The sequence below is a fragment of the Electrophorus electricus genome, chromosome 5 (genome assembly GCF_013358815.1).
Source record: "Electrophorus electricus isolate fEleEle1 chromosome 5, fEleEle1.pri, whole genome shotgun sequence".
NCBI lineage: Eukaryota > Metazoa > Chordata > Actinopteri > Gymnotiformes > Gymnotidae > Electrophorus > Electrophorus electricus.
In genome coordinates this window covers 7281593-7306599 of record NC_049539.1, presented here as the reverse complement: position 1 = coordinate 7306599, position 25007 = coordinate 7281593, and the positions used below count along the sequence as shown (strand labels likewise).

The window sequence follows — 25007 nt, the reverse complement described above, 5'->3', positions numbered from 1 at the left end:
CCCCCAAACACTCTAACCCACACCTAAACTCTATCCCTCTAAACACTCTAACCCACACCTACACTCTATCCCCCAAACACTCTAACCCAGACCTACAATCTATCCCCCAAACACTCTAACCCACACCTAAACTCTATCCCTCTAAACACTCTAACCCACACCTAAACTCTATCCCCCAAACACTCTAACCCACACCTACACTCTATCCCCCAAACACTTTAACCCACACCTACACTTTATCCCCCCAAACACTCTAACCCACACCTACACTCTATCCACCAAACACTCTAACCCACACCTAAACTCTATCCCCCCAAACACTCTAACCCACACCTACACTTTATCCCCCAAACACTCTAACCCACACCTAAACTCTATCCCCCAACATTCTAACCCACACCTACACTCTATCCCCCCAAACACTCTAACCCACACCTAAACTCTATCCCCCCAAACACTCTAACCACACCTACACTTTATCCCCCAAACACTCTAACCCACACCTACACTCTATCCCCTCAAACAATCAAACCCACACCTACTCTATCCCCCCAAACACTCTAACCCACACCTAAACTCTATCCCCCAAACACTCTAATCCACACCTACACTTTATCCCCCAAACACTCTAACCCACACCTACACTCTATCCCCCCAAACACTCTTACCCACACATACATTCTATCCCCCCAAACACTCTAACCCACACCTAAACTCTATCCCCCCAAGCACTCTAACCCACACCTACACTCTATCCCCCCAAACACTCTAACGCACACCTACATTCTATCCCCCCAAACACTCTAACCCACACCTAAATTCTATCCCCCCAAACACTCTAACCCACACCTACACTCTATCCCCCCAAACACTCTAACCCACACCTAAACTCTATCCCTCTAAACACTCTAACCCACACCTAAACTCTATCCCCCAAACACTCTAACCCACACCTACACTCTATCCCCCAAACACTTTAACCCACACCTACACTTTATCCCCCCAAACACTCTAACCCACACCTACACTCTATCCCCCAAACACTCTAACCCACACCTACACTTTATCCCCCACTCTAACCCACACCTACACTCTATCCACCCAAACACTCAAACCCACACATACTCTATCCCCCCAAACACTCTAACCCACACCTAAACTCTATCCCCCAAACACTCTAACCCACACCTACACTCTATCCCCCAAACACTTTAACCCACACCTACACTCTATCCCCCCAAACACTCTAACCCACACCTACACTCTATCCCCCCAAACACTCTAACCCACACCTAAACTCTATCCCCCCAAACACTCTAACCCACACCTACACTCTATCCCCCCAACACTCTAACCCACACCTACACGCTATCCCCCCAAACACTCTAACCCACACCTAAACTCTATCCCCCCCAAACACTCTAACCCACACCTACACTCTATCCCCCCAAACACTCTAACCCACACCTAAACTCTATCCCCCAAAACACTCTAACCCACACCTACACTCTATCCCCCCAAACACTCTAACGCACACCTACATTCTATCCCCCCAAACACTCTAACGCACACCTACATTCTATCCCCCCAAACACTCTAACCCAGACCTACACTCTATCCCCCCAAACACTCTAACCCAGACCTACACTCTATCCCCCCAACACTCTAACCCACACCTACACTCTATCCCCCAACACTCTAACCCACACCTACACTCTATCCCCCCAAACACTCTAACCCACACCTAAACTCTATCCCTCTAAACACTCTAACCCACACCTACACTCTATCCCCCAAACACTTTAACCCACACCTAAACTCTATCCCCCCAAACACTCTAACCCAGACCTACACTCTATCCCCCCCAAACACTCTAACCCAGACCTACACTCTATCCCCCCAAACACTCTAACCCAGACCTACACTCTATCCCCCCAACACTCTAACCCACACCTACACTCTATCCCCCAACACTCTAACCCACACCTACACTCTATCCCCCCAAACACTCTAACCCACACCTAAACTCTATCCCTCTAAACACTCTAACCCACACCTACACTCTATCCCCCAACACTCTAACCCACACCTACACTCTATCCCCCCAAACACTCTAACCCACACCTAAACTCTATCCCTCTAAACACTCTAACCCACACCTACACTCTATCCCCCAAACACTCTAACCCACACCTACACTCTATCCCCCCAAACACTCTAACCCACACCTAAACTCTATACCCCCAAAAACTCTAACCCACACCTACACTCTATCCCCCAAACACTCTAACCCACACCTACACTCTATCCCCCCAAACACTCTAACCCACACCTACACTTCATCCCCCACTCTAACCCACACCTACACTCTATCCACCCAAACACTCAAACCCACACATACTCTATCCCCCCAAACACTCTAACCCACACCTACACTCTATCCCCCAAACACTCTAACCCACACCTACACTCTATCCCCTAAACACTCTAACCCACACCTAAACTCTATCCCCAACACTCTAACCCACACCTACACGCACACATACGCATCCAAGCACATACAGAAAAATGTGGAAACCACCAAATATTTCATATATCAGAATAACCAACGGATTTGTCCTGTCTTAATCTCAATCTCTGTGTTGTTTATAAGAGGCTGGGTCAGCATTGCGGGGTGGAGATGTTATTCTCCCTGAGGTTTTAAGTGGCACACACTCATTTCTCACACTGTAACCCCTAATAACCCCTTCCACCCACACCCACTTCCATTCTGCCATGTCACTGCAGCAACAACAATAGAGGGAGAGAGAGAGACAGAAAGATAGGGAGGGAGGAGGTAGAGAGTAAAAGGGAAAGATGAGTCAGGAGGCAAGAAGGAAGAGGTGTCGGTTTCGCCAACATGAGAAGTATACAGTGGTTTTACATCTTCTCTGTGCATGTGTGCGAGTACATGCTCACTTGCTTGTATGCAGAACAATGTCTGTATGTAGCAGATGTGTTGATCCTGTGAATTGCGCATCTGTCCATGAAACGTCATGACGGGTGAAAACAAGCAGCTCTGATGAGCCTAATTGCTCACTCCACTTCCTGCCTGTATTCCTTGTCATGAATAAGATTTTCTTTGAGTTGTCAATGCTTTATTTTCTTTTAAACCCTCTTTCTATAGGCCGCTTCGCTCCCGATCTCTCCCCTGCACCGCCCTCCACATGCTTTCGGGTGAGAGCTGAAGTCTGTGTTTAGACATGGTTCACTGAGAGGAATGCAGACGACTGGACCTCAGTGATGACCATAGCCAGGGCCCAAGTGCACTGTGGATGTGGACCTCGTCACACAGGCTTATAAAGAGGAGGTTAGGACGAGAGTGGAATAAGGCCAGTAGCTGCTGATGTTTATTTTTGTGTTGGCTTGGCTGGGTTTGGGACTTTGTTCAATCCAAGACTAGGAGAAAGCATGCATGCGTGTACACACACACACACACACACACACACACACACACACACACACACACACACACACACACACACACACACACACACACACACACACACACCCCACACACACACACACACACACCCCACACACACACACACACAGTGTTATGTGCTGATCAGCACATAACTAAATTCCCAACCTCTACTTCCTCTAGAACACTGTGGAGAGACACAGACACACACACGCAAGCACACAGAAAAGTTACAACACTAAAGAAATTATTTCAGTGCGATACCTGGTACTGTTCAAGTCAGCTGACTTGCTCCTGCACATCACCACGGCGAGCTTACACATTGGGTTACCTGCACCTAGGAAAAAAAAAAAGGGCAAGCTTTTTTCAAAATATCATTACGATGCATGCATAAAGAATCAAGTAGGTGTGAGTCTGCAGAATATTACTGAAAAGGTCTGCCAGGATCAATGAGTGGTCCACCTGAGAAAAGGATTTGGAGATGTTCTATATGTTTTGGTTGGCAGAGCCATCAAACTCCAACTTCTACTGCGATTATGGTGGAATTCCAGTCTAATCGTTGTTGCTTTTGCTGTGTGCTCAGCCTGTGTGTTTTTTTTTACTTCTACACGTGCGCGCGCGCACACACACACACACACACACACACACACACACACACACACACACAGAGTTTCTTTTCAAATTTACACCGCTCATAACACAGCTACTTTCATGAACATGGAGTAGTGTCAGATGTTTCAGGTCATTTATGTTAGTAATGGGTTTGTTCATTTGGGTTTGTATTCTAGAGGGAGCTCTCATTCTCTGCACCATGTGCTGTAAAGTTGAAGAACGACTTGTGTACTCACTTGTGTGAGTAACTACAATTTACAGTATTAAAATTAGCAGAGGATGACAAAATTGCAGTGAAGTGGACTGTGGTTTCCAGAGAAACCGGAAGCCTTTAACTATTTAAAAAATATTAACATCTATACTTCCTCTCTGATAAAAGAACCAATCTGTGTGTATACAAGAGTCCAAAGAAATTAAGCTAGTGAGTGAACTCGCAGCCCTTCACAACTGTTGGACAACATAAGCACGCACACACACACACACACACCAGTGCAAACACCTAAACATCAATGCAAACATATGCTTTTAATTGCCATGCATATCAGCTTTTGCTTACACAAAAATATATACAAAAAGAATAAGATATTTAAAAAGGCAAGATCTTAGTGAGTCATAAATCTTAGTAAGTCCTAATATCAACCTTGGTTTGTCCTGCAAAACAGATCTTTATCTCAAACCAGATCTTGTAGGTTGCCTGAGTAGAGGGCATGGGCACATGTGTGGGCAAAATCAAACCCTTTGATTTTGGAATAATGCTATTTATGTTGTACACTGCAGACATAGCCCTGTACTGTCATTTAATTACAGTGACAGGGTAAAGGACAAACCAGACCTGCCACACACACACACGGACACACAGGGTTTCAATGTAGAGGTTCAATATAGAGAAATTAACCAAGAAAGCACATGCACAGTTAAACGCACCCTACCCCCTCCACCCCCACATGCAGAAAAGGCTTCCCTCAACTCTGGCTGAGCTGTAGGACTGTGTGGGTGTGTGTTTTGGGTGTGTGTTTTGCATTCTTATGAAAGCACATCCAGCAACACAACCCTGAGGATGAGAGACTGAAGGCATGCCCTGTCATGCCTAGCAGACAACCCAGAAAATCGCAAGTATCACTGGCCATTCTGGTGGCGAACAGGTGCGTTCTGCTGTGCCAACAACAACAACAACAAAAATCCAGGGCAGCTTGTACCCATGCCTGTAGACCTGCCACTTAACAGAATTATTACACAATATTACAGATGAAGAGGATTCCCAGGAATCCTTCATAAGCAATCAGCAGCATCCTGCTCAACCCATCTCCCACGTTTATCCGGTCACAAAAGGTATTTCCCCCCTAAATCTGGGAAATGAGGTAAGTGAGGTAGTAACTGTCAACCATTAAATTAAAAACAAAACCTACAGCAGTACGTGACGTCTACAGCAGTGAAGTGACGCTACAGTGCCTTTCCCCCCCATTCTTGGCATCTTCTCTTTGGCTTTTAGGATTTTTTCCCTGTGAAGCCGATTTGAATATTTTAAATGAATCCTGCTTTATTGTCCCATTTGTTAATGTTACCACGTTTATTTTCTGTAGTATGAACTTACAAGACAAAGTGCAAGTATAACATTTCTGGAGGTTTGAAACTCTGAAGCTAGTTTACAAATACAATATCTTAATTTTATATATATATATATATATATATAGAGAGAGAGAGAGATGCAGTAAGGAGGGAAGTATATCTAAAGCCTCAATGATCTGTTAATCAGAGCTTGGTGATTCAGCACATAAATAAAAAGTGAACAGATAAAAAGTGAGACCGGGAAAGAGGGAGAGAATCAGCAGGAACTGTCTGTCTGAACTGTGAAACTGGGTACTGTGTGTTTAGCTTATTAAAATGCACTGCGCTAAAACGGCTTATTATGCACAGGCTGGACAAATGTAGTGGATAATAAAAGCTGGACTTCATATTAAAAAACAAACCATCAAATTTACCGTCATGGAAAGCAGCTGAAGAAAATTAAAATGTGAAAGAAAAAATAAGTGTGACAAGGAAAAAAATATGAGAAGGAAAGGGTGTAGAAGCTTCAGAGTATGGTATAAGAGCTGGGGAATCCTGTTGTATAACTTACTCAGTCCCACGTGCAGCCAAGCACACAAACACACGCATGCATGCACGCACGCACGCACACACAGATGCATGCACGCACAAGCGCGAGCAGGCATCCTTCAGTCAGACTGTTCTGTTATGTCTGTTCCCTTCCTCAGCACTGAGAAGTGCTGTCTGGAACTCTGCTCTGGTTGAGTGAACGCATCTAGGCAACGGAGCTCGTCTGGAAAGGGCGAATCACGCTCAAGGTAAGAAGCGGTCCTCTGACTAACTCAGCTCACTGGGATTTTATGGAACTTTTTCTTTATTTTATAAACTTAAATCAGTGTGAGATAGGAGTGGCAGGTGATATCGATCACTGCATTTAGTGGTCTGAAAATGAACATTCAAATAAAACTGCTTCCAATGGGGGGAAAAACCCAAAAACAAACAAACAATAAATAGGGGGCAACTAAGCTCACAGGCAAGTAACTGCAGGAGATAGAGAAGGTTGATTACAGTGCAACTCCCCTGCCATATTAGCCTTATCATGCTCCCAAGTGTGACTCATACATTTTGTCTATGACTAGATCTAAAGTTCATAACAAATAAGGATACATGAGGATCTTTGCCAACTAAGAAACTGGTAGGGCATTTGAGTACATAAGAGAAATATCTTTTGCCTTAAAGGTTTCAGAAGAACAATAGCTAAGTTGCTAAGCTAAATAGCAGATTTATTTTTTTAAGAATCTATAAACAAGCAAAGCTTTTTCTTGTATGAAGGTGAAGGATGTGTTCTGTGTCAGAGGGTGTAACAGGTTCTTTCAGGAACCTTTTTAATTGCCAGGCTGCAGTGTGGCACAGTGAGTGTGGAGTAGCTGTGAGGTATTACACTGGGGCAGTGTAGTCCAGTCGATATTACAATCAGGTGGGAGAAAATCAACAAAAGTGAGTAGATTTCTGCTTTATGACTATAATACCTGTAATATTTATAGGTCAGACTTTACGGTCAATCTTTTTTCTAGATAATGTTTGATTAACCATTTACGTTTGCTATATTAGACACGTTGGTTTAACAGAAATGAGTGATTTACTCAAAACACATTTTATGATTTACCCAAATGTAATTCGTGAAACATCACAAGTGGCCCTGCATGCCTTTCCCAGTATAAAATGAACCACCTGAGAAACTAAATGTAGCACTACAAACCAAACGCCTAAGTGCCTAAGATAAACTGAGCTAATAAACTGGGTGGAGACAGCTCTTTACATCACATGCTGTTCAATGTTGGTCTCTAAATGACATGCATACACACCTACCCTGAGACTCAGTGTACATGGCTGCTGGGCATTTTTGAACTGTGTGCCTGTAGCAGGGAGGAGAGGAGGAGAGGAGGTGAGAGCAGGGAGCTGCACTCTGATTACCACTCCAGCACTTTTAGCCAAGACTCAAGTGACGCTGTTCAGAAATCTCTCACCTGCACCCATTATTTTTCACCAAAACAGAACCTTTAACTTACATATCAGTTTTACCCAATCATAAAAAACTAACTGATTATTGTTATATAATTATTCTCTAATAAAAGTAGTAATGATTGCTCATAATAGACAAGAATTATTGATTCGATTAGAACTGTATGATTTGTACTGACTTCACTGTAGTTAGCGCTCTAAAACCAAAATCTCAGTACTGTTATCTTTAGGACTGGAATGCCAAAATATGTGACTTAACAGACAACACTGAGTATCTATCTCTCTCTCATACACACACATAGACACACACACAGACACACACACAGACACACACACACACACACACACAGACACACACAGACACACAGAGACAGAGACAGAGACACACAGACAGACACTCTCCCTCTTACTTTGGAACTCGTCACTCGTCCTTGAGCATGACAGACTTTCCCACTGAAGCTGCACTGCTGATATGAAACCAGTATACCAGCAGTGCGATAGTGGCAAAAGATGATGGTTATGGTAGGTGGTACACACTGGGGCATGACAGGAGCGTTTGAGAGTAGGTGTCCCCAGTGACGGCAGAGTAAGTGCAGCATTTTCCCTGCTCTACAGTACCTGCAGCAGGTCATTTGTTAACCCTCATGCTACCCTCAGAGGATCTGGCTTTTTCCTTTTTATCACATTTATCTCGTGCAGCTATTCTTTGTGTGATGCCATGCACCCAGGAAGCCCAGAGGATCACATTAAACACATGTTCATTTTGTGCCATATGTTCCATCCATCATAACAAAGGCTCCTTCTGATAAAATATTGCCCTCTTAAATTCCTTTATCAAAGTGATGTGGAAGCTGCCTCCAACAGGAAAGCAAAACTTTTCACAAGCACCCCGTGGCCCTTGAAACAACACATTAAACTATAAATGTTTCTCGTGGCCACTGAAGTGAAAAAAATATATAAACAAACAAATAAATAAATACATCAGTGCTGCTTACTAAGCTGAAGAGAAGAAACCAAGTCTCAAACTCAATAGGAAAGTAACAGAGAGAATGTATCCCGTGTCTAGAAAAACAAAACTCTGGACTCTAATGCAGAGGCATCAACCATGCCATTAGACATTCCATGACTATTACGCACAGATGTGTTTGTTTTCTGGGTACTGACATTTGTGTAAATAGCATGAAAATCCCATAATTGTAAAAGGTCCCTACAGTAACATTTGTTAAACAGAACGTCTTCTGGTCTAAACCAGGAAATTTACAAAGAAAGCTGACATTTGACTTCAGAAAAGACATAGTGTGTCAGTGTAAAGTGGACCATGCCTAGTTTTACTGTGGCTAAAAGTGTTTTGCCCATCAATCCCTGTTGAATGAGTGCAGGTGAAAATACAAGGAAGCTTGCAGAGATCTACAGAACAATGAAGAAAGCCTCCTGATCTTTCTATAGACCATGATTAAATGAGTAAGGTGTGGTTGGCACAGGGCTGGAACTAAACCCTGTACAAGTAAGATGGATCCTCTGCTGCATCAGGTAATTTCATAATACATGACTGTAAAATGGAAGCTGAGTCAAATGGGCTACCATTCAGGCGCTTTGAAATATGAGCAGAAAACTGTATGTGCCTCCCGGTAGAAGAGAAAAGAAATGAGAAATTATTCTCCTATTATTACGCACATGTGAATAAAGAGGCAATAAAGCTCACTGTTCTTGGCCAGTGAAGACAACTGCTAGAGGCAAAGCTGCCAGTGAACCTGACGAAGTCTCCACAGACTGACATTGTCTAGTCCATATGTTCAAGCAAACTTAATGTAACTCATCTTTCTTTCAGGTCACGATGGGTTCCCATCCAGACTTTGACTATGATGACCATTTCAATGACAGCTCCTATGATGAGCATTATGAAAACTATGAAGACTTCCACACGGTGTGTGACAAAAAGGATGTTCGTTCCTTTGCTGCTCTCTTCCTCCCTGTGGTATACACTTTGGCGCTTGTGGTAGGCCTGGCAGGAAACTCCATGGTTGTCTTTGTCTACCTGTCCCGGAAGCGCTTGCGGACCCTGACGGATGTCTTCATCCTCAACTTGGCCTTCGCTGACCTCCTCCTCCTCTTCACTCTGCCCTTCTGGGCAGCGGATGCCATCAATGGATGGGAGATTGGTGTGGCTGCCTGCAAGATCACCTCCGCCTTCTACACCACCAACTTCAGCTGCAGCATGCTACTGCTGGCCTGCATCAGCGTGGACCGCTATCGAGCACTCAAGCAGCGCTCGGCCAGCGCCCTCAGCCTGGCCAGAGGCAACCCTCGCAGGCAGAGACTGCTACTGTGCCTCCTGGTCTGGGCGGTGGCCTGTGTACTCGGTCTGCCAGACTTGGTGTTGGCCACAGTTAAGCAGCACTCTGGCGGGCGTAAGGCCTGCAGAGCCGTGTACCCAGTCACCATGGCACAGGGGGCCAAAGCCAGCCTGGAGTTCCTGGAGGTGCTGCTGAGCTTCCTGCTGCCCTTCGTGGTGATGCTGTTCTGCTACTGCCAGGTGGGCAGGGCCCTGAGCCAGGCGGCCACGTCAGGGGTGAGAGGGGTTCAAAGGTGGAAGACGTTCCGGGTGCTGATAGCCGTGGTAGGGGTCTTCCTCCTCACGCAGCTGCCCTACAGCGTTGTGAAGTTTGTGCGGGCCCTCGACACCATCTATGCCTTGGTGAAAGACTGCAAGACGAGCAAGGGGCTGGACCGGGCCAATCAGGTGACTGAGAGCCTGGCCCTAATGCACTGCTGCCTCAACCCTGTTCTCTACATCTTCGTCGGCTCCTCCTTCAAGGACCACATGATAAAGCTCGCCAAGCGCTGCGGTCAAACCGGCAGGCGCCTCCGTCAGGGCAGCGAGATGCCGGTGCCGGTCGAGGTCTCTCTCAAGCTTCGCGAGCACCCGACCGACAACGCGGCACCCGAGTCGGATGATGAAGACACCAGCACTTTCACCATCTAAAACACCAATGGATGGCCAAAGACTAAAGGCGGCAATGTATACGTTTATAAAAAGACAATACAATTATTCTTAAATATCATCATCACACCAAGAATATGGGCAAGGTATATCATTATCATATCTATTATTAAAACATATGTAAAGATTTTAGTAAACACAGGGAGTGCAGAGAGAAAACAATTAACCACATTTATCTGTGATGAAAATTCAGGTATCTAAAAAAGATTAGTTTTTTTGTATAGTTTTTATAAATAATACAGATATTGTACAGAAGTATTTCTATATTAAACCACTATATACATTTATTAGATATGGTGTAAGAGCTTTGTAAACAAGCTTTTCATATTCAAATGAATACAAGTATATCTGGTTGGGTCAGTTATCCATCAGTATCATCTCTGGCTCCTGACGCATACACTCAGGGGCCACATTACTATAACATCTCTGGCTCCCATCTGTTGCAGTGCCCAACTCAACACCCTATACCTTGCTTATCACTGGTCATTTTCTGACTGGACATTATTTTTTTGGCAGACCATTCTCAACACGGCAGGAACACTGGCATGGTAGTGAAGTTGTTGTGGGTATTGAATGGGTACCCGTCAGGGATAGCAGTGTTGCTGGAGGTTTTTAATTTTTTTTTAAATACACGTTTCAGGATCACACATAAGTGTGGAAGCTCTCCAGCCAACTGCCAATACTCACCATTGATAAAGGATGGCTAAACAAGAGATGGCCTACAGCTTCTACTTTCTGGGTAGCTGTGTGTAATGATGCGAGGGGCTTGTGTATAATCCTGCATTCTGACTCGATGTGAAAGAAGAGCACTAGCATCTGACTCTAATGTATTATATGGTTTTGAATGAAACCAGTATTTTACCACAGAACTGACTAGCCACATTCCCTGGCGTTGCCCATTCTTTCTAGTTTAACAAAGTAGTCTTTCATTTTATCACAGTGTAATAAACAGATGGTATGTTCCATCACTTCTAAACGACAGCAATCTTAACTCCAGGAAGATCCAGGTAAAAAAAGGATCAAGATTCTCGACACTATGACACTACACGGATGGGTTACCAACTTTAACATCCATTATCACTTTATCAGTTATTTAGCAACACTAAATTGCATGGAATTCAAGTATAATAGAGGGTTGGAAAAATTGTGGTTTAGAATTTCATGTTTATCCTGCCACACACCCTGATGACTCAGACCGAAGAATGGAAGAAAGCTCTGTAATTTAACCCAGAGAACTTGTTTAAACCCTCTGCTACTGGACAAAGCTTTTGTCTACAGCATCCTATTAGACCATATTAGGATGTGAGTACACCTATGCACTGATGACTCTGTTATGTTCCCAAAAGTATAACTCAGGCTACGTAGCCTTATTAGGCCATCACCACGTACACCAGAGCAAGAGATGCCAGGAAGCGTTCTTGAAGCTGGAGAGGAAAACCTCTACTAATGCAGAGCAGCACACACGAGGGCCTGGAGAATGGAGTGGAGCCTCACATTTTTGAGTTATTAATATTGATGAGAGTTCTTGGGACATTTGGCTTTTTGTTACACCACAGAAAATCTAAATTATTTAATGTAACAATTCTAATGGCATTTAAGCCTTGATTATTTAAAATATTTTATTCTTATATATTTGAAAATATAAACTATGACTATTTGAAAATATAAACTTCATATTGTGACAGCTTGAATCCAGTGCTTGCGTTTGGCCTCAGTGTCTTATGATTTACATCTGGTTAAGCAATGAATGGAACAAACCAGCGGTGAGCCTCCACCCTGTCTCCATCCCCCTGAGGATTCTGGCTCCAGCTTCCCAGCAAGTGGAAAAGTGACACAAGCATACATGCATGTGGGAGCAAGTGTGACTCAGTTTGAGTGTTTTGTACAGTCAAAACAAGGCTCACGTGTATGTGCATGTGCACTGGTAACTGGGGCTATTGTATGGTGTGCCTACTTTGCTTTTATCCATGTACAATCTGACCTTTCTCATTTCCATTTATACGGTAAGAGGAAGACGTTTAGCGAGGATCATCGTTTTTAATGTTAGTACCGGCGTCATTATTAGCAGCTGTGCTTGAGTATGTGTTCTACTGAACAGGCTGAGAGCATAACTGAAAGGCCTATTCAATCTACACGTGCTACATGTAAAATAGTCCCACAAGGAAACAGGCGTGGCTCTGTGTGCATGTGAGGAACACTGGTGACACATTTGGAAGGAGAAGAAAAGGCGGTCTGAAACCGCGAGAGAGCACACTGATCTGCTCTGGGTCAGCGCTTTTTGTTTTGTTTTTTTTCCAATATGGTGTGGGGCAGAAAGGGTTAAAGTAAAAGAACCTCTGCCTGCAGAAGTGAAGAGAATGCCCCAACTGCATTGTCTCCACTGTGATTGTCTCCTTGGAGGCCATTAAAGTAAAGACTGCATACTTTTTCATGAACTGGCACATAGACTTGAAACCCTGCATTATATCGAGGGCCTCCCTGACACTCAAGCTCTAGCACTCAGAGCACAACCTTCAAATCCATCTCCAAGATTTAACATCTTTCTAACATACCATTCACAAGCTCATGGCACACTACATAAAAGAGGAGCTTGTATTCCCAGGGGTTCACCAGCTCTATTTATAAGGGGGCAAATACTGTTTATAATAGTCTACTATTTTCTGGGTCATCCAATGGCAAGACCCATAATTCTCAGTAGATTTTACAGGCTGTGTTTGTGTCAGCTGGTCTGAATTCGTGAAAAAAGAGAAGATCAGACAATAAAAGAAGCTAAAGTGAACCTAGTGTTCCCAGGAAACATGACAGAACGCACCGTTCAGAATTCCCACTGGGCTACATCAATGCGCATTGGTCTTTTATTAAGCCATCAGATGTAGCTCAGTGCAAAGTCAGAGGGAATGGACATTCTTCATTCATTCCAGAACATACAGATCTTTAATATTTAGATTCAAGCAAAAATAAACACCTAAACTAGTTCACTTAAGATGTCAACAAATGAGTTTCAACATCCTTATTATCCCATTAAGAATGATGACCACATCATGTGCAGACTGTCCGTCATCTCTCTATAATCTTAAAATTATACATACTTACACACACTCTCTCTCTCACACTGACTCCTTGTGTGCACTTGATCGTTCAGCCGCACACATACCACATCTGTCTCGATCGGTCATGACTACACTTTTACAATATCCGAAAGCCGCCCCGCGCTGCGTCCACTCTGCATGCCGACGGCTCGGCCTGCGGGCCAAACTGCAGGCTTCGTGAGAGGGTGATAGTTTGCAAGTGACTGCGTGTAGACAGAAGAAGTGGGGTCAAACCAAAGGCTCTCCCACTCTCAGCACCCTGCCACTCTGGGAGCCATCGGTGGAAATCGCCTGTCCCAGGAGACTTTAAATGCGAGAGAGAGAGAGAGAATCTTCCTTTTTACAGATGACTTCACTTTTGTACTGCTTTGGCAAAATTGTTTGAGTTATGCAGCATTATAAAACATTATAATAAAATGAAATGAGAGAGACATAGCAAGAGAGACAGAGGGAAAGCAAGAACAATACAGGCACTGTAAAAGAATGCGGGGGCCGCTGGTGTTGCATATTTCTGTGTCGCCTCTGAAATGATGGATGAAGGAAAATAGGAGGATGTGGAAAGTTGAAAGAGAAACCAAAATAATCACTGGCCGGAGAAAGCATTCTAGGGCAATGACTGTTTTCCTTCAGTAGGATGGAAATTTTTAAAGAGCAAAGGAGGTCAGGCCCAAGCAGCAGCAAGTGGAGAGAAGGGTAGAGTTCTGCAGCAGTGTTTGATACATGTGTGTCCATATGTCTGCAAAATTCCATATTACCAAGTAGAAGGGCTTAGTTATGATGGGAAAATGTATTCTTTAGCTCTACAATATAGCGCTCCTTTATTGTGATAAATGCCTGTCACATTCATGCTAATGTCAAAGATACATTAAAGGCTGCATAAAGATCTGTAGATCAAATGTTTCACATCTCACCTCACAAATGCCCTCTTCACACTTACTCATGCATTTCGTGATGCTCCACAACATTCAGTTGAAATATATATTGACTATATTGTACAAATTTATATTAATTCCCTACTGACATATTCTGTAAAAAGTAAAAGTGCTGAGTTTTCAGAAACACACACAAACTGGGGATGAATCACCAACTATTATTAATCTTGTGTGTCAGGGGCAGGGGTCCTTCTGCCTGCTGTTTCCTGCTTATTTTAAAGTCAACCTGAAATAATAATTTAATAATAATAATAATAATAATAATAATAACAATAACAATAATTGTAAACTTAATTTATGCCCTTTGTCATACTAACAAAGATTCATAGTGATATAATTTCTTTGACAAATGCTCTTGTTTTTCTGGAATCTTTAGTCAAAGTGCATTGACATTTGGCTTCCTTTAAACAACTTCTAAAAGGGGTGCTAATAAATAATCATGGCATGTTTTCTAGTTCGCGTTAACACCAGCTAGCAGGAACATGCAGGAGGTTTATATTTCATTGTTTGCTCCAATGCCTTTGTTCCCTGTAGCGGAAATACCGCAGTTATGGCCCTGGTAAATCAAATCTTTACAATTTGAAGAAGGTGGAGTACTGAAGAACTCCAACTTATTTGCACATTTTACCCAGCATTTTATCAAGAATGCAAGTCACCTACAATCTGCTTTGGGGAGATATGGCAATTGTATCAACTAAAATATTTTGTATACATTTAACCTTTATCAGTGCTCAGCCTTTCTATTCACGGTTATAAAATCAAACTAATATTCCTCACCCAATTACTGACCATCCAGCAGTGTGCAGTCATAAAATAAAAACATGGATTCATTATCCTCCATGATAGAATGCAGTCTAGCATACAGATCATTTAGTTTTGAAACATGTGCCTAATCAAACGCCACTTGATAAATTCATGTCCCGCTCATAAAATATCCAATTCACTCTAGTTAGAGAAGCAAAAACATTTTCAGATTTCTGATTCACATTAACTTTAATAAAGCTTGATTACAAACATGATTACAGACCAATTCCGATCGATCATTAGCTCTGCATTCATTGCCAGCACACTGGCAAAGAATGCAAGTCAAGGACTGTTTACAGGGACACAAAGCTAAATAGGGGCAGTGTTTTGAGTTTGTTTAAATGAAACCTTATTTCCTTGTGTAAGGTGTGTGGTTGAACAGCCGGTCATTACATGAAATAGCCCCTGAATAATGGCACACAGTTAAATCCATGTGTATTTACAATGAAAAACACTTCTCTGGAACTTTAATTCCTAAATGGGTCACCCAGTAAGGGTGTTCATTGAACAATCAAAAAAGTACATTGTTGCTTTAAGAGTAGGTTGTAAAGGGTGTGCATGGGTATAACTCTGTTCCAGAGAAATGAGGGAGTGTTTTTGTTGTTATAACATGTGATACCACTGGATCCTGCTCTGTGATGTAAACATAGACATATGCTTTCTCTTTGTTTCTGAGAGTAAGGCAACCACTGTGCTTGGGTTAGTTCTAATGTATGGAGAGAACATGTATATCTGTTAGATCTGACTTTACATGGATGTAGCTAATAAACAAACTATTATCACTTCCAAGAAGTTTCCGATTCACTGAATTCACCTAGACCAAGTTTTTGTAACATTCATTTACAGTAGTTCTGATGGTTAGGTAGTTAAATTAGCAATGTAACTAGCTAATTTATATAGCTACTTAGAGAACTAATGAGATGATGAGAATCAGTTATCAACAATTACTTAGTATAATGGTCACATCAGTAAGCTTTCACAAGTCACGAGCTTATGGCACCAGCCATCCCTTCAAAGAAAGCAACACACAAGGAAGAGTAAGCCACATCAGAGTTGGTTACTAAGTGAAAATAAAAAATGGCATTTGGTTAGCACAGAAATACAGCACAGTGAGAGACTGGCTGCCGTTTTGGCACAAACATCCCAATGTTTTATGTCAAGCAGATGTGAAACTTATGAAAGGTCTGTGGAGTGGAGAGCAAGCGAAGCTCACGAGCATCTATGATTTTCCAAATGTGGTGAGTCCCATGCATCACTGATCAATTGCATTCATGCTTAATAATTACTCTGTAAAAACATAAGTCTACTCAGGTCAAAATCTCTTGCTGCATGCGAGTTCCTAAATTAAAATTCCATTCTAAGTTTTAAAAAGGAAGGAGAAAATGCAAGCATGTTGGTCCTTTGGCCTTCACTACTGCAGAAATTTGCCATGGCATTGATTTCTCTAGCTGTTGAAATTGGTCTGCAGGCATCTTGGCTTATGCAGGATAGATTCTTGCAGTTGCTGCAAATTAGACTGAGGTACTGACATGCTCTGAACAGCCAATTCTACCTCATCCCAGAGATGCTCCATAAGATTATCATCTTGGGACTGTGAAGGCCAGGGAAGTAAGGAAAATTCATTGTAATGTTCCTGTAAACAATACATGACTATTCAAACCTTGTGGCATGCTGGACAGTCCAGCTGAAAGTGTCCTTCTGCCAAAGGGTAAACAGATGCTATGAAAGGATGAACTTGGTGGGCCACAATGCTGAGGTAAGCTCTACTGGCCAAACATTCATTCACAGTTTCAGAAGACCCAGGGTGCACCAAAAAAAACCTGCCCCACACCATTACTCCACCTTTACCAGCATGGACTGCTGACACCTGGCAGGAAGGGTTCATCATTTCATGCTGCTTTCTGACCAATCAGAAGCTCCAACTGTGAAAGGGCAGATATTAATAAAGTGGCCATTCATTATAGGTACACCTACTAAAGCAGCCAGGAATTGTAATTACAAAGCAGTGGTTGATGAGTGTAATGGCTCTCCCTGTAGAAAAACTTCCAGAAAAAAAATGTTTTCAAAATACATAATAAAAAGTATCCAGCTAACACCTACCCTTTGTCCAAACCAGGTCCCTTATGAAAGAAGCTAATAAAAGAGAACACAACTTGTATAGGATATAGGCCTTTAGCACAACCACTAACCTGGTCAAAAGGGGCACTCGCTTCCACCCCCCAGACCACAAACCAGACCTGGGACACGCTGGTGCTGAGCAACAAAGCCATAAAATCACCTAGTTGTCAAGGTGGCCTGGCTTCTGACCCTCAACCCCCTTTCCTTAGGGGGTAAAAACTGATGGATGGGAAGGTGAAAAACTTACCTGACTGGTTATATTGTAAGAATCTGAGACCATAACTTCCATTAGACTCAAATCCCTACCAGGCCAAGTAACTGTTCTCATTCCACAGATTCACAAAGTAACAATTTACCACTTAATCTATAGACATTTGTTCCTGTAATTTAATAAGTACCTATTGTTGCATTATTCTGTTCATGACTTGTACCTCATTAATTTGTATTCTTTACCCAGATTACCTCATCTGTATGTTGCTTGCCTCATGCATACTGTAAAAAAATTGTTACTCATTCCTAGTTCTGTTTACCAGAAATCCTATATCAACCAATTAAACAATATATTAAAGTTAGTAGTTTGTAACAGCTAGAAACCAGCAAAGTAACTGAACTGATTATTAATTGCTCTACCCTCATTCCAAGACCAAGAGGCAAAAATGGATTGGAATATATGATTTTCTTTCTTTTTATTATTCCTTTATTACTTCATGTGGCAGATCCTATGTATTCCCGTATTCCTATATCTCTTAAATTATTTCCCCCCAATCGTGATCAGAGGTTATTGAATTTGCATGACCTAGGCAGGCTTCATCTCTTCCAAGATATAACTGAAAACTCTAAGTTCAGAAAAGGTCTGCCCACAAAGGCATATGTGACTCTCACTAGAGCCAGATCTGAAGGTCCAAACCCTCAGACTAAGAACCCTGGATTCCAATGACTCCATGGAACAGCAAACTCTTAAGAGTCATCAGACAATTTCACAGAAAGGACACTACTCTCACCGCAAATCTGGCAGCTGGACCAAAGACTGACCTTAACTTCTAGCACACTAACCTGACGCCGGAAGTTAATGGACCCTCCCTCACTCTCTCTGTGCTGTCCGGACGATCCAATTGAACACACGCATGCATCTCCAGTTACAGAATCCCCCCTCGAACAGGCAGCACCAGACACCCCAACCCTAGCCCCCCTCAGCCAACACCGGGCCCTAGAACCAGGGCGACACTGATGGGAGGTGTGGAAATCCACGATGAACGAGGGGTATAGGATGCTGCTGGGCAGTTCCCATGAACGTACCAAGTAGGCAGGCTGACCCTCAATATCCAGGGGAGCTGGAGGAGTAACAGGTGCTGAGTTCGAGGAGAAGGGGCTATAGTGTACCAGTTTCAGCAACGAGATGTGAAAAGTGGGGTTAGAACTCAACAAGGGATCGGGTTAACTCTTCTGAGCACCTTGAAGGGGCCAATGTAACAAGGGCTCAACTTACGGCAAGACGACCCCAATCTCATGTTCTGGGTGGACACCCACACCCTCTGACCAGGACAGAAACCTGGGGCGAGACATCAGTGGCGGTTGGCAAACTAGTAGAGGCTAGTGGGCAAGACTGATGCTGTTACAGTGATATTATGATGTTTGGTAGATGAGAAATAATCCCATATTGAATTGGCAACTTTCATGAGTTGAGACTGAATTATTAGTTATTAATAAATTTATTAAAATTGGTACATTTTCCCTGTTAATCAGGGTGGTGCCACAATTTACCAACTGTAACTGACAATTCTTCAAAAGTATTAAAATCGCTACGTGTGTTTGTCTTGCATTTTGCACCCAGGGCCACAGGGTATAGGCACCATGGCTATAGAAATTTTGTATCAAGTTATGTACTTGAGTATTCCAACACTAGTAAGCATCTATCCACACACACCCAAACCCACACAAGGCTGCCACCCACCACATAGAGTCACATTCCCTGCGACACAGGGTAGTATTCCTGCTCAGTTCCATCTAAACCATTCATGCTCTTACAAACAAACAGAGGCAGGGTCAAACTCAGATAAACTGTTCACTGTTTGGTTTTTTTGGGGGTTTTTTTAAATCAAACTAATACATGCCCGTGTGTCAGAGCCTAGGGGACGCTGGACAGCACTGGAAAGCCTTGTTTCTTTGATTAAAAAAAGCGGCTGATGAGAGCGCGAGTGCAGCGAGAATCTCTCAGTACATCCTGAATTTTTATAGGCCCCATCTGTACACACAATCTGTTATTTCACACTGCAGAGCTGGCACTTGTCAGGCATCAAGAGGATGTGTGTGGACAATGACCGCAAGGGTATTGTTCTCTCAGTATGTTCAAAGTGTTGACAGCATGGGGGTGCGGGTGGGAGCCTAAAGCATCTCGATGAGCAGTGAGGTTTTGAGGGTGTTAAGTGATGAGATCATGGGCACACTGATGTGAGTGGGTCAAGGATTACTATGCTGGAAGTTTTTTCAAGTTCAGGTTCAACAGCATCTCATTTGTATCTGTGTTGGTCCACCCCCCAAAAGACATGCAGCTAATGGAGAGGAAAGCTAAAAGCCACTGCTGGTTTATTTCAGTGGTGGGTCCACAACTGGGTTTTGTTGGTAGATAAAGCACCACAAAACTGCCCTGAAGTTAACACAAACTGTATGCTTACAGAGTTAATAGGGGTTTCATGCCAACACTCAGAACAAGGGAGCTTTAATCCTTGTGCAAAGAAAAACAAAATACTGCCGACCTTAAGGCACAGAGACCAATGGTGAGGACGGTTCCAAGCATTCAGCAAGGGGAGAGGACAAAGAGACAAATTCAAAAACCTTGCCAATTCTTACAAAAAATATCCAGGGGCTTTCACAGCAGAGATAAGACACATGGAATGACATCATCCATTGTTGTAATAAATGGTGAGACAACATTTCATAATGTGAAAAGTGGTTTTATGAGCTACCTGTTCAGAAAACCTGACCTGCATGTCAACAGAACTCAGATGAATCCTTTAGGACATTTGCAGCCCCTTTAGAAAATCTGATTTATATAGTTTATATATATATATATATATATTATTTTTTTCCCCTTCTCCACCACAGGGGAGAAATTCAGTTCTGTTCCATATCATGAGTCTGGTCAACACTGACATAAAACAGGCAGATTTATTTGTTGAATAAAGCACAGCTGTATAAGGTTTCAATCTACCACTACACACACACACACACACACACACACACACACACACACACACACACACACACACACACACACACACACACACAAAATATCAAAATAAAATGTTAAAAATTTATATTTACAAGACCTAATAAATTTAGGTTCATTATTGGCAAGTATTTTCAGCATTTAAGACTGCAAGCTTGTTTCAGTAAAGATGACTAAGATACTCTATCCACACATCATGGAACTAGTGGAAACATCTACCTAGTTCTCCTGGATATCTGAAGATTGGACACAAAAATTTCAACAAACCAACTAAAAAAAACTAAGTAATTGTTAGCACCAAAAAGTTGCAAAGAATATTTATGAAAGTGATTATAAATTATTTTTACATTTGGCTATAAAGTGCAACTCATGAGATGAAGAATTAAACTGCTTTGTAGTACTCAAATAAACCAGTTTATGCTACATAAATCAGGTGCTCCACATGAAGGCAGCCACGTCTAAAATAGATTTAGCACAGAATCTATGAAATATCCATGCCAAAAGCTGTCAGTATTCCAGCTGTTTCATAATGTGAAGATTTGGAAAATTTTTGTCCCTTTAATTTACCATAGGAAATATATTTCTAAGGAAGTCTTTCTAAGCCTTTGTTCTTGTTTTACCTGTTCAAAGAATGAATGTACTGACTTAACAATCATCTGCAGCCAGGCCCCATCAGGGTCCCAACACTGGCCTCCAGACTGCAGAGATACAGAAAAGAAGCAGCAGCCAAAATGCCCTCCAGTGAACCCTCCGGAGCTGTTTCAGCACAACAGAACCCAGATTGTGGGTCCACCCAGAGCTGAAACAGTACTGGAATAGCATAGGAGAGAATGAATCATCATAAAACACCAGTTCTCAGTGGTGAAGAGATCTCACAGCTGGCCACATCAGTCTCCCAGAGAAGGATCCAGGCAGCATTACAATAGCAGGTGTCCAAGAGCAGGTCAGAGACATGAAGAACTAGACAGCCCCAGGCCCTGACATGCTCCGTGCCTGCTGGGTATAAAACAGCTCTGCATGGACCGACTAGCAGAACAAATGACCACCTACTAAAGACTGGCTCCCATTCTGGCTGGCTAACAGAAGACAGGACGATACTGGTCATGAAGGACCCCAATAAGGGCCAAACGCCATCCAACTATAGACCAGTAATCTATCTGCCTGCCCACACTTTCGGCTGTGGCTCCTAAGTTGGAGGAGTGTCTCCAACAGAGCTCAGCAACGCCAACATCAATCTCAGTAAACGAGTGCCATTCTAGGAGCACTGAAAGTCTGATGCATTCCCAGGCCCCTGGTAGATGCTCGGAGTCTGATGGAAATGACCACCCACCGGAGCGATATGAGAGGAATGTTTTTTTAATCACAATACTTTGACAATGACTGTGCATATTAAATAAGAAACCAAATGTTGTTGTAATATCAAAGCACAAAGTTCCCGTTGTTTCATATGCCCATGGCAAACAAGTGGCTGATTGACCATGCCTGATTTACACATCCAGGGAAAATAAAAAAATTTGATGGACTGTGGATCCAGAACCGGGCTCTACTTGTACATACACTGTTTTCTGCCAGAGATATACCAATGGGATTTCAGTAAAATAAACATTTAGTTTTTAGTGTGTGCTTTTTAGTGTGTGCTTTATTTCTCATACTTTAAATGTAGTCAAACTGAAAACAGAAATTAAAAATATAGGATAAAATGAGGGGAAAAATCCATAACAAACTTGCACTGATCACAAGCATAGCATAATGACTTCCTTAAACACTTTCGCTGACTCAGAAGAGTCAAGCCTGGAGTGAAGATTTAGAGTAAGCTGTAAGCCACAGCACGTCATACACCAGACAAAATCCCTGCCTGTCCTGTCTGCATATTTAGCAAGACGATAAGCAGGCAGCGGCTGGTTTATCATGGCTCCCTTCACGTATGGCATTTGCAAGTTCCCTCCTACCATCTGGTTCTATTTTGGATGGGAACTCAGACCTTCTGGTTTAGCAGGCTCCAGCTCTGGGCTAACTTTGTGTACCAGCTCTGGTTCAGCTTGCCACCCGCTGCAATTTAACGTCCTCTTTAGCGACAGAGGTCTGTGGTTTATTAGGCACAGACTGAGAGGAACTGGTTTGTCTAAATGTCATGTATGGTCAAATGTAAAGTTTATGGGATTAATTATTTTGATGATATGTCTGTAGTTTTTAGCTTTAATACTTGTGAAGCAATGTGGCTGCTGACCGTGTTTTATACCTTCCACATAACCTTAGATATGAGTTCAAGGCCTATTATGTTTAAGCTAACAATCACTGTGGGAAAAGGATGTGTTGAAGGTTTACTATGACACTGTGAAGATGTGCTTTGATATCATTTTTCCTCTTTCTTAAATCCCAATATCTCTCACTTACTCATACAGGCAGAGCACTCTAGTATTACTATACTTCTGAGAACCTAAATCTTACTTAAACTTAGTTGCTTTTATTCATTTTGATATTATTTTGAGGAATTATGGCCCACAAAAGTACAGAAGGACAAGTACTGTTTGTGTGTGCGCACTTTCCATACTTGTGAATAGATATCCTCTCAATCACAGCAAAACAAGTGCAGTTCCAATAAATGATGATATTGGATCAAATCCCATTTGTAAATACATGTTAAAAATAGGCAAGTGCATGGATTAGGCAAGGGCTAGGGTAAACACAGTACTAAGATTGGTTAGTTTTGGGTCTAGGATTAAAGAAATGTAGGTCTTTTGAAATATAGTAACACACACACACACACACACACACAACACGCACACACACTCACCACTGCTCCACCATTTCCTCCCATCGATGACGTAGTGCTCTTTGTCCTTGTGAAGGGTACACTCCATGTTCGTGGCATCGCTGGAAGCAACATCTGGCTCTGAAAGAGAGGGAAAACGGACTCGTAGAGAAGAGGAGGGAGAAGGGCACGCACACGGAGGAGGCATGTGGGGCCGAGACCTAGCTACAGCTACAGCCTTTCCTGCCCCTTCTAATGTAGCGCCAATGGCGTACAGGGGAGGCATGTATGGAGAATTGTATGGAGAATTTTTTAACTTGTTTTTTAATATATGGAACCAAGCTGAATAATCACCCTCAGGTATGTATGTATGTCAATGCACATGTGCGCACACACACACACGCACACACACACACGCACACGCACACATGCACTGTCTTCTCAACATAATCATAGTTGAATGTGTCAGAAAGCTCTAGGACAATTAGACGCCATCTGCATCTGTTCAACGATTGGAACCTCGTTAACCACCATCTCACACACACACACACCTCACACCAGGGACATTAGCAGGAGGGAGAGGAAATGTCTAATTTTCTGTCCTATCTGTTCCTCCCCACTGCTGGTCTTTTGTGAATTAATTTCTTCATCCAAACAAATCTACATAAGTGTCTCTATGGAGATATACATTGTGTCCTGAAACTAATCCATCTGACTCATGTGAGACAGAGTGTCAGAGAGGGGGAGAGCGAGAGACAAACAGGGAGAAGGCGACTAGGAGATTGTGTATACAGCCCACACTGCAGACAACTCCATAAAGCAATCATTTATGTTCTATTTATTTTTGCTGCTAACAGCAGGTAATCAACAGTTGCTTTCTTATGAAAATGTTGCTACTCAGATGGTTCAATTCAGAACCCCAGTGGCCAGCAGCTCAGCTTTCTCTACCACCACCACCACCACACACAACTTGCAGTATTCAAATGCTGGCATGCATTAGGGAACATTGGTGTTTGCTTGGGAATGTTGGGATGTTGCATTGTGGATCTTAGGCCTCGTTCACATTAGAGGCCACAATGCTCGATTCCATTTGCTTAGAGCCAGTATTTTCCTTGGCCACATACAATCCTGCACACTTCTTATGTCTATCATTATTGTTAACGGACCTCTTCCCCAAAAAGGCCCACATCCACATGTTTACAAAAACACAAAAATGTCATACAAAAGACACGCATACCTGCCTGGATAACGTCGGCAACAAGACTGTGTGTGAGACAGTCCAGCCATGAAACAAACTAAATGAATTTGTAGAAGAGGTCAACTGGCAGTTAGAAGGGGACAAAGTGCAGGAGCAGGATGTTGCTGCTTTGTCAGCATTCCTGACCTTTGTGTGCAGAGAGATCTGCACCTGCACAGTGATGTGGGATATGGAACGCCCATGTAAATTCCACTCTGGCAGTTCAC

General features: G+C 42.8%; 2 protein-coding genes across 6 annotated transcripts in view; one reads left to right on the top strand and one right to left on the bottom strand.

Annotated features, from left to right (window-relative positions):
- acad11 (acyl-CoA dehydrogenase family, member 11) overlaps nt 1-25007 on the bottom strand; it is a 40838-nt gene that overhangs the window by 5115 nt on the left and 10716 nt on the right. For both annotated transcript variants that reach the window (XM_035526101.1, XM_035526102.1), the window contains 2 exons: nt 23586-23684; nt 3728-3800 (listed from right to left, as the gene is read on the bottom strand). In XM_035526101.1, the coding sequence (XP_035381994.1) occupies nt 3728-3800; nt 23586-23684 (172 nt within the window). The remainder of the gene's footprint in view (nt 1-3727; nt 3801-23585; nt 23685-25007) is intronic.
- Nucleotides 6236-10909, top strand: ackr4b (atypical chemokine receptor 4b). 4 transcript variants are annotated; one of them, XM_027004339.2, is made up of 4 exons: nt 6236-6417; nt 6996-7096; nt 9001-9151; nt 9450-10909. In XM_027004339.2, exons 3-4 carry the CDS (start codon nt 9131-9133, stop codon nt 10602-10604), a joined length of 1176 nt encoding a protein of 391 aa, XP_026860140.2. In that variant the 5' UTR covers nt 6236-6417; nt 6996-7096; nt 9001-9130; the 3' UTR covers nt 10605-10909. The 4 variants fall into 4 exon arrangements, with proteins under 4 accessions (XP_026860140.2, XP_026860141.2, XP_026860143.2 ...); XM_027004340.2 differs by lacking the exon at nt 6996-7096; XM_027004342.2 differs by lacking the exon at nt 9001-9151.

What these genes read in the sequence shown, in the direction of transcription:
- ackr4b (XM_027004340.2), top strand. Translation starts at nt 9,131, where the DNA reads ATGGATCCTCTGCTGCATCAG. An exon ending in TGGATCCTCTGCTGCATCAG is followed by an intron (nt 9,152 to 9,449) that starts GTAATTTCATAA and finishes TCTTTCTTTCAG; the next exon opens with GTCACGATGGGTTCCCATCC.